This window comes from Natator depressus, chromosome 3 (assembly GCF_965152275.1).
Source record: "Natator depressus isolate rNatDep1 chromosome 3, rNatDep2.hap1, whole genome shotgun sequence".
NCBI classification, from domain to species: Eukaryota; Metazoa; Chordata; order Testudines; family Cheloniidae; genus Natator; species Natator depressus.
In genome coordinates, this window is record NC_134236.1 from 189,538,277 (window position 1) to 189,548,736 (window position 10,460).

Sequence of the window (10,460 nt, forward strand, 5' to 3'; positions counted from 1 at the left end):
CTGTGGGGAAAGATTAAAAGCTGAGGGCCAGATTGCATGGGCACTAGGCAGGCAATGGAGGGCAAAGAGCCTTCCCGCAACCTTGCACTCCTTCACAGGGGCTCACCACAGCCACAGATGGGAACGCAGCTGTTGGCACTGGACTTCCCAAATGGCATAGGGCTAGGGCCCCAGCTCCTGTCTGTCCTGGCTAATAGAGCTAACATGCAGCACCCTTTCATCCTGCATCACTCCAGCATGTGCCACCCAGAGCTCCCAGAGGAATTCAAGTTGAGTCAGTCAGAATTCTTCTGGGGACTCCTGTGCTGTGCCACCCCTCCTCACCCCCATTCAGTATAGCCGTCGTCTTAAAACTGCCTGCTTTCACATCTGAATGCAATGCTTGGGGTTAACGGAGAAACATGTCTGTAGCCTCAGTGATATGTTCTGCACGATACAGGATTTAATTACATTAATGTATTTATTTTTAAAAGGTCTGTTTTCTCAAAATGTGGCAAGACTAACAATCTTAGTGCAAGATGTAAATGAAAAGCCAGCATTTTTGAACAGCTCCTACTCTGTTCGGATCTTGAACTCAGTGCCGTACAAATTCCCAGTTGTTAAAGTTCAGGTAGAGTATATTTCTGCCCTTTCTGAGTATCTGAAGGCTTCTGAAAGTCTTGGGCTCCATTCACACTGGCCATTAAACTGGGTTAGTGGAGCCATTGTTAAACATGTTTTTAAAATATTGGGTCATAATCTGCCCTGCATCTGAGATCTGCTAGTGAATGTGAATGATGGGGGACATCAGGGAGCTTGTTATAGTTCCCTGGTGCTGTGAGCTGGTCTGTGCCTGCCCCAGCCTTGGCATGAGTTGGAGCAGCCTAAGGGGTCTGCTCTAACTTATGCCACTGGTGTATGATACCTAAAGGACACTACACCAACTGAGGATCGACATAATCCCATCCACAGGGTAGGCATGGATCCAAGAGCTGGTGCTGGCCAGTTACAGTCAGAATTCAGCTGCTTTTATACTGCTTGAGTAGCATAAAAGCGGCTGGATCGTAAACAAGAATCTGGCCCAATATGCCTACCCTGCACAGACCAGGTTAACTGTGTTTAGGGCCCAATCCTGTTGCCACTAAAGTCAGTGAGAAAACAGTGACTTCAATGGTGCAAAATGAGGTCCTTAAATAATAATAGCAGGAGCTGTTAGTAAATTGGGTTTATAAACCGGCCCACTAACAGAGTTTAATTGCCACTGTGGGCAGGCCCTTCACAATGCTCTGGAAATCATATTACTAAAATAGTGCTAAGTCATTCAGGAGGGAGACAGAGGACCCATGAAACTCTGCAAGGTTCATCTCAGGGAATTTCCTTGAGGCTTCTTAAGGAGAGGGACTTGGGGTGGCCAAATGCAGAGGACACTCCCTCCAAACCCATTCCCCTCAGATATAGAGGTCTGTGAGGAAGGGAAACTGCAGTCCTGTGGAGATTCACTGCTTTGACTGCCCAGGTCCTGTGGCTCCCTCTGGAGTCATTTTGCCATTGACTCTCCCCCTGCATCTGAGTGGAATGGGAGTTAATGCTGCACAGAGCACTAATAACTTCCCCACTGATATCTGAGACACAAGGAGAGTGAGGTAATATCTCTTATTGGACAAACTTCTGTTGGTAAAAGAGACAAGCTTTTGAGCTTACATAGAGCTCTTCTTCAGGTCAAACCACTGGTATCTACTCAATTATCCACCACGCCCAATGGGGAATATGTTGCAGAATGCACCTGGTCTACCATCCCTGCTCCTTTCAACCCGAGTGCTGCCCCCTTGACTCTAGGAGCTGTAGACTCTTCAGCGGGCTCATGAGGATGCATTTCATAGAGCCATTATTTCCCCCTTCCATTAACCTGATTCTGATGGTTTCTGCCCCCTTTTCACTTGTGTTAATGGAAGGGAGGTACAGGTCTATGCATTTAAAAAGTATACAGACCAGTCCCAGGATGCCAGGATTTTATAAATACCAATGGGGGAGAGACCCACAGGCTCTCAAGAGCAATTTACAGTCCAAAAGCCAGAGGCTGAGTACTGCTCTGCTACATTATTGTTGCTTTTTCTTTTCTGAATCCAGGCCACAGACCCAGATTCTGGAGATAACGGGTTTCTGCTGTACAGTTTGGTGAATCATCAAACCAATGAATTTGACATTGATGAAAATACAGGGCAGATTTATACAGTGTCAGTGACAGGAAAGATTGGATCATTTCCTTTGCAAGTCGAAGCTGCAGACCAAGGGGGGAAAGGACTTACAACACAAGCAACAGTCGATGTAAGAGATTAGAAAATATATATGGTTTATTCCTCTTTTCCTTCCATTTCAAAACTCTGTGTACAACTAAGGTTAGTCTTTAAAAAGTCTATCCCATTATTACTATTAAACAATGAAACTGTAGGATGTACTATATAGAGTAGGGTATATGTTGAGACCTGCATGGGGGTTACTACGTTGTAACTTCTATTTAAAAGAAACAATGCACAGGATATGGTTTATGTATGTATGTATGTATGTATGTATGAAAATTGATCTATGTATGTCCATAGAGCTCCTTAGACATATGGAATGAAATAATCCCTGGTGTAACTCAGTAGAGTTGCACCAGGGATTAATTGGCCTACAATGCAGATCTCAAGCACTACAATGACAACTTTACATTTAAAGTTACAACACGTGATGCAGGGCTATTTAGCTGCTGAGTTCACATTGAACTGGCCATATGCACATGCAGAAATCTGATTTTTCACATGCCTACCTGGTTGCACAAATAGGTCATGTGCAAAAAAATATTTGCTTGGACCTAATTTTGGAAGTCTGTCTATAAATTTGCGTTCATGGATAGGGATTACAAGATGGAAGAAACTTTAGTTTTATCTTGTATCTGCCCATTTTTTCTTCTAGATGTTATCTATAGGCATAGCATAGTTCCATGTTTCTTCAGCTATAATTTAGTAGGTTCTTAACCCTTTTTGGAGTTGCCTGTAAAATCATCTTAACTTCTCAGTTCCACGGAAGTAATGGAAAGGAAAAGTCCTAAGTGTACTTGATGTCTTCTCATTTTTATCCCAACCCTCAGAAAGCGTTTTCTGCAAGCCAGTCTTGAGAATAAAAAAAATTATAAATGTGGGTAGGAAACATGAAATATAGACTTAATGTGATTCATTTATTATTTTATAGGTAACCATTGATCCCAGTTCCAATGATAACATTGTGGTACTTGTCCTTAGTCAGAAGATCAATATTGTTGAAAGAAACATTCCTGAATTAAAAAGGTATTTATGGAGCTATACAATTTATTCTGATATAATGCCAGGGAAAGATTAAGGCAGGATCCTCTTAAGATCTGGATATGGCAGTCTTAGGGGGGCCAATACAGCTAAGAGTCACTGAGAAACCAAGTCCTCAATTGGTGTAACTCAGAGTGGCTCCAATTATTTCAGTTTAGCTATGCCAATTTACAGATATTGAGGATTTGGCTCCAAGAGTTTAGCGTGCTGGAGAGGAAGACCACAGATTCTACTGAGTTTCAATGGACTAGAAAGAAGTCTCTCAGAGTGAGGAGGGAGATTAGGGAAAAATGATCAAGTCAGCCATTTCCACTTTTTATAAACAGAAAAGCAAGTAGCCAAGATGGTGACAAAGTAGTCTGATAGCTCTGACTTTGCTGGGTTGCCATATGACTGAGGTAGTGTCATCACTTAAATGATGTGAGGTTTGTTCAGTTCTGTGGGTTGAAGTCATATCATGGGTGTAGCTAATATTCTGCAATTTGTACTCCCATATTGACCTTCCTTTTCCCCGAAGAAATAAAAATCATCCTGCAAAATAGCCCTGTTCTGCTCTGGCGAGTGCATGGCCCTGAGGATGGGAAATGTGCTTGAGTTGGAGAAGGTTGCAGAGGTAGATAGGGTGTCATAAAAGGTCAGTCATCCCAATGGTGGGCAACCTTGGCCAGGAAAGTGCGTGTGGCCAGGGCATGCACTGATTCAACTCCTCATTCCTTGGCTTGGCTTCCAAGAAATGAAGCCACAAACTAAAGCTTCCCCACAAACAGAAAATCTCTTGAAGGGCAGCAGCAGCAGCAGCAAAATCTGTCTTCCTGTGGGGGTCAATTATCCATGGGGCACCAGGGAATTAGTTAACGTGTAGGTGGCCCATCATCTCTGAAATATAGCACAAGTATGATGTAATTACATCTAGCCTCGGTGGGTCCGAAATATAAGTGGCCAGTAGAGCTAGTCTCGGGCTGCAGCTCTGGTGGCTATTTCTAGCCTTAAAGATGTGTATGTTCTGCCTTTTCTTGCTTGTTTATGAAGACTTCAAATATTTTTTGTTTTATTTTTCAACATTATTTATATTTTGCATTATGAATATCAGGCCTTGATTTCCCTACTCTTGCTGCAGGATCTTTAGGAGGAATGAAGATTTAAGAGAATGATGATGTCAAGGTTCCTCCCCCACTCTGAACTCTAGGGTACAGATGTGGGGACCTGCATGAAAACCTTAAGTTACAAAAAAGACACACAGACAGAAATAGTCATTCTATTCAGCACAATTCTTTTCTCAGCCATTTAAAGAAATCATAATCTAACGCATACCTAGCTAGATTACTTACTAAAAGTTCTAAGACTCCATTCCTGTTCTATCCCCGGCAAAGCAGCATACCGACAGAGAGAGACCCTTTGTTTCTCTCCCTCCTCCCAGCTGGTCAGGTGCCAGCGAGGTTACCTTTAGCTTCTTAACCCTTTACAGGTGAGAGGAACTTTCCTCTGGCCAGGAGGGATTTTAAAGGGGTTTACCCTTCCCTTTATATTTATGACAGATGACATCAGAGGAGAATTAAAGATAGGCATTTCACCAACCTCCAGCTCTTAGGGGTTGGGCAAAAACATTCCTTGGGGGAAGGGTTATCCCATAACTTTCAACTGCAGAGTCTTGCACTTTCTCTGCAGGGAGAGGGGAGAATAGAAATGCACTGTGAAACTTGGGGCAGGGAGAGGAGGGGAGGTATAAGAAGGGGAGCTAATGAGACTCGGCTGAGGGAGCAGGGAGCTGGCTCTAGTCTGGGAAGGGGTGTCCTGGCTGAGTAAAAAAAAAGATGGAGAGAGGACAGCTGTTCCTACATTCTCCCTGGCTAGAGGCGGATTAAGATTTATTGGAGCCTTAGGGTATGTCTACACTACGGAATAAGGTCGAATTTATAGAAGTCGGTTTTTTAGAAATCGGTTTTATATATTCGAGTGTGTGTGTCCCCACAGAAGTGCATTAAGTGCATTAACTCGGCGGAGTGCTTCCACAGTACCGAGGCTAGAGTCGACTTCCGGAGCGTTGCACTGTGGGTAGCTATCCCACAGTTCCCGCAGTCTCCGCTGCCCATTGGAATTCTGGGTTGAGATCCCAATGCCTGATGGGGCTGAAACATTGTCGCAGGTGGTTCTGGGTACATATCGTCAGTCCCCCCCTTCCCTCCCTCCCTCCGTAAAAGCAAGGGCAGACAATTGTTTCGCGCCTTTTTTCCTGAGTTACCTGTGCGGACGCCATACCACCGCAAGCATGGAGCCCGCTCAGGTAACCGTCACCGTATGTCTCCTGGGTGCTGGCAGACGCGGCACGGCATTGCTACACAATAGCAGCAACCCATTGCCTTGTGGCAGCAGACGGTACAATACGACTGGTAGCCGTCCTCGTCATGTCCGAGGTACTCCTGGTCGCCTGTGTGAGGTCGATCAGGAGCGCCTGAGCAGACATGGGCGCAGGGACTAAATTTTTAGTGACTTGACCAGGTCATTCTCTTTAGTCCGGCAGTCAGTCCTATTGAACCGTCTTATGGTGAGCAGGCAGGCAATATATCCTTCTGCACCGTCTGCTGCCAGCCAAAGATGTAAAAGATAGATGGAGTGGATCAAAACAAGAAATAGACCAGATTTGTTTTGTACTCATTTGCCTCCTCCCCTGTCTAGGGGACTCATTCCTCTAGGTCACACTGCAGTCACTCACAGAGAAGGTGCAGCGAGGTAGATCTAGCCATGTATCAATCAGAGGCCAGGCTAACCTCCTTGTTCCAATAAGAACAATAACTTAGGTGCACCATTTCTTATTGGAACCCTCCGTGAAGTCCTGCCTGAACTACTCCTTGATGTAAAGCCACCCCCTTTGTGGATTTTAGCCTCCTGAAGCCAACCCTGTAAGCCGTGTCATCAGTCGCCCCTCCCTCCGTCAGAGCAACGGCAGACAATCATTCCGCGCCTTTTTTCTGTGCGGACGCCATACCAAGGCAAGCATGGAGTCCGCTCAGCTCACTTTGGCAATTAGGAGCACATTAAACACCACACGCATTATCCAGCAGTATATGCAGCACCAGAACCTGGCAAAGCGCTACCGGGCGAGGAGGCGACGTCAGCGCGGTCACGTGAGTGATCAGGACATGGACACAGATTTCTCTGAAAGCATGGGCCCTGCCAATGCATGCATAATGGTGCTAATGGGGCAGGTTCATGCTGTGGAACGCCGATTCTGGGCTCGGGAAACAAGTACAGACTGGTGGGACCGCATAGTGTTGCAGGTCTGGGACGATTCCCAGTGGCTGCGAAACTTTCGCATGCGTAAGGGCACTTTCATGGAACTTTGTGACTTGCTTTCCCCTGCCGTGAAGCGCATGAATACCAAGATGAGAGCAGCCCTCACAGTTGAGAAGCGAGTGGCGATAGCCCTGTGGAAGCTTGCAACGCCAGACAGCTACCGGTCAGTTGGGAATCAATTTGGAGTGGGCAAATCTACTGTGGGGGCTGCTGTGATGCAAGTAGCCCACGCAATCAAAGATCTGCTGATATCAAGGGTAGTGACCTTGGGAAATGTGCAGGTCATAGTGGATGGCTTTGCTGCAATGGGATTCCCTAACTGTGGTGGGGCCATAGACGGAACCCATATCCCTATCTTGGCACCGGAGCACCAAGCCGGCGAGTACATAAACCGCAAGGGGTACTTTTCAATAGTGCTGCAAGCTCTGGTGGATCACAAGGGACGTTTCACCAACATCAACGTGGGATGGCCGGGAAAGGTACATGACGCTCGTATCTTCAGGAACTCTGGTCTGTTTCAAAAGCTTCAAGAAGGGACTTTATTCCCAGACCAGAAAATAACTGTTGGTGATGTTGAAATGCCTATATGTATCCTTGGGGACCCAGCCTACCCCTTAATGCCATGGCTCATGAAGCCGTACACAGGCAGCCTGGACAGCAGTCAGGAGCTGTTCAACTACAGGCTGAGCAAGTGCAGAATGGCGGTAGAATGTGCATTTGGACGTTTAAAGGCGCGCTGGCGCAGTTTACTGACTCGCTTAGACCTCAGCGAAATCAATATTCCCACTGTTATTACTGCTTGCTGTGTGCTCCACAATATCTGTGAGAGTAAGGGAGAGACGTTTATGGCGGGGTGGGAGGTTGAGGCAAATCGCCTGGCTGCTGGTTACGCGCAGCCAGACACCAGGGCGGTTAGAAGAGCACAGGAGGGTGCGGTACGCATCAGAGAGGCTTTGAAAACCAGTTTCATGACTGGCCAGGCTACGGTGTGAAAGTTCTGTTTGTTTCTCCTTGATGAAACCCCCCGCCCCTTGGTTCACTCTACTTCCTTGTAAGCTAACCACCCTCCCCTCCTCCCTTTGATCACCTCTTGCAGAGGCAATAAAGTCATTGTTGCTTCACATTCATGCATTCTTTATTCATTCATCACACAAATAGGGGGATGACTACCAAGGTAGCCCAGGAGGGGTGGTGGAGGAGGGAAGGAAAATGCCACACAGCACTTTAAAAATTTACAACTTTAAAATTTATTGAATGACAGCCTTCTTTTTTTTGGGCAATCCTCTGTGGTGGAGTGGCTGGTTGGCCGGTGGCCACCCCACCGCGTTCTTGGGCGTCTGGGTGTGGAGGCTATGGAACTTGGGGAGGAGGGCGGTTGGTTACACAGGGGCTGTAGTGGCAGTCTGTGCTCCAGCTGCCTTTGCTGCAGCTCAACCATACACTGGAGCATACTGGTTTGGTCCTCCAGCAGCCTCAGCATTGAATCCTGCCTCCTCTCATCACGCTGCCGCCACATTTGAGCTTCAGCCCTCTCTTCAGCCCGCCACTTACTCTCTTCAGCCCGCCACCTCTCCTCCTGGTCATTTTGTGCTTTCCTGCAGTCTGACATTATTTGCCTCCACGCATTCGTCTGTGCTCTGTCAGTGTGGGAGGACAGCATGAGCTCGGAGAACATTTCATCTCGAGTGCGTTTTTTTTTCTTTCTAATCTTCACTAGCCTCTGGGAAGGAGAAGATCCTGTGATCATTGAAACACATGCAGCTGGTGGAGAAAAGAAAAGGGACAGCGGTATTTAAAAAGACACATTTTATAAAACACTGGCTACACTCTTTCAGGGTAAACCTTCCTGTTAACATTACATACATAGCACATGTGCTTTCGTTACAAGGTCGCATTTTGCCTCCCCCCACCGCGTGGCTACCCCCTCAACCCTCCCCCCTCCCTGTGGCTAACAGCGGGGAACATTTCTGTTCAGCCGCAGGCAAACAGCCCAGCAGGAATGGGCTCCTCTGAGTGTCCCCTGAAGAAAAGCACCCTATTTCAACCAGGTGACCATGGATTATATCTCACTCTCCTGAGGATAACACACGAACGGATGTTGCTTGAACGCCAGCAAACATACACTGCAATGCTTTGTTGTACAATGATTCCCGAGTACGTGTTACTGGCCTGGAGTGGTAAAGTGTCCTACCATGAAGGACGCAATAAGTCTGCCCTCCCCAGAAACCTTTTGCAAAGGCTTTGGGAGTATATCCAGGAGAGCCGCGAATGCCAGGGCAAAGTAATCCTTTCACATGCTTGCTTTTAAACCATGTATAATATTTTAAAAGGTACACTCACCGGAGGTCCCTTCTCCGCCTGCTGGGTCCAGGAGGCAGCCTTGGGTGGGTTCAGGGGGTACTGGCTCCAGGTCCAGGGTGAGAAACAGTTCCTGGCTGTCGGGAAAACCGGTTTCTCCGCTTGCTTGCTGTGAGCTATCTACAACCTCGTCATCATCATCATCTTCTTCGTCCCCAAAACCTGCTTCCGTATTGCCTCCATCTCCATTGAAGGAGTCAAACAACACGGCTGGGGTAGTGGTGGCTGAACCCCCTAAAATGGCATGCAGCTCATCATAGAAGCGGCATGTTTGGGGCTCTGACCCGGAGCGGCCGTTCGCCTCTCTGGTTTTCTGGTAGGCTTGCCTCAGCTCCTTCAGTTTCACGCGGCACTGCTTCGGGTCCCTGTTATGGCCTCTGTCCTTCATGCCCTGGGAGATCTTGACAAAGGTTTTGGCATTTCGAAAACTGGAACGGAGTTCTGATAGCATGGATTCCTCTCCCCATACAGCGATCAGATCCCGTACCTCCCGTTCGGTCCATGCTGGAGCTCTTTTGCGATTCTGAGACTCCATCATGGTCACCTCTGCTGATGAGCTCTGCATGGTCACCTGCAGCTTGCCACGCTGGCCAAACAGGAAATGAGATTCAAAAGTTCGCGGTTCTTTTCCTGTCTACCTGGCCAGTGCATCTGAGTTGAGAGTGCTGTCCAGAGCGGTCAAAATGGAGCACTCTGGGATAGCTCCCGGAGGCCAATACCGTCGAATTGTGTCCACAGTACCCCAAATTCGACACGGCAAGGCCGATTTAAGCGCTAATCCACTTGTCAGGGGTGGAGTAAGGAAATCGATTTTAAGAGCCCTTTAAGTCGAAATAAAGGGCTTCATCGTGTGGACGGGTGCAGGTTTACATCGATTTAATGCTGCTAAATTCGACCTAAAGTCCTCGTGTAGACCAGGGCTTAGGCACAAAGAACATTTGGGCCCTCCACATCGCCCCCTGCCATGGGGTCCTGCCCCCTGCTCCTCCCCTTCCTTCAGGCCATGCCCCCTAGCCTGGCCAGAAGCCAGGCTGTGGTAAGAGTTGTCCAAGGAGCCCAGGCTGCTGTGGGGAGCCCTGGACTCTCTACCTGCCTTGGGTGGCACACCCTGGGGGATAGGGACACAAGCCAGGGTCTGCTCTTGGGCATCCTAGCCGCCCACACCAAGGGCAGGTGGAGAGCCCAAGGGTCCCCATAGCTACCCAGGTCCCACTCTCGCCTCCACTTATAAGAATATAAGAATGGCCCTACTGGGTCAGACCAAAGGTCCATCTAGCCCAGTATCCTGTCATCCAACAGTGTCCAGTGCCAGGTGCCCCAGAGAGAATGAACAGAACAGGTAATCATCAAATGATCCATCCTGTTACTCATTCCCAGCTTCTGGCAAACAGAGGCTAGGGACACCATTCCTGCCAATCCTGGCTAATAGCCATTGATGGACCTATCCTCCATGAATTTATCTAGTTCTTTTTTGAACCCTGTTATGGTCTTGGC

At 47.7% G+C, this 10,460-nt stretch overlaps 1 protein-coding gene across 1 annotated transcript; it reads right to left on the bottom strand.

Moving 5' to 3' along the window:
- Nucleotides 1–7,848: 7,848 nt before the first annotated feature.
- Nucleotides 7,849–9,802, bottom strand: LOC141984567 (uncharacterized). Its single transcript, XM_074947633.1, has 2 exons — nucleotides 8,949–9,802; nucleotides 7,849–8,369 (listed from the first exon to the last, which is right to left on the bottom strand). Exons 1-2 carry the CDS (start codon nucleotides 9,529–9,531, stop codon nucleotides 7,849–7,851), a joined length of 1,104 nt encoding a protein of 367 aa, XP_074803734.1. The 5' UTR covers nucleotides 9,532–9,802.
- Between the last annotated feature and the right edge of the window lie 658 nt (nucleotides 9,803–10,460).

What these genes read in the sequence shown, in the direction of transcription:
- LOC141984567 (XM_074947633.1), bottom strand. Translation starts at nt 9,531, where the DNA reads ATGCAGAGCTCATCAGCAGAGGTGACCATGATGGAGTCTCAGAATCGC. An exon ending in AGGCGGAGAAGGGACCTCCG is followed by an intron (nt 8,370 to 8,948) that starts GTGAGTGTACCT and finishes TTTCTCCACCAG; the next exon opens with CTGCATGTGTTTCAATGATC.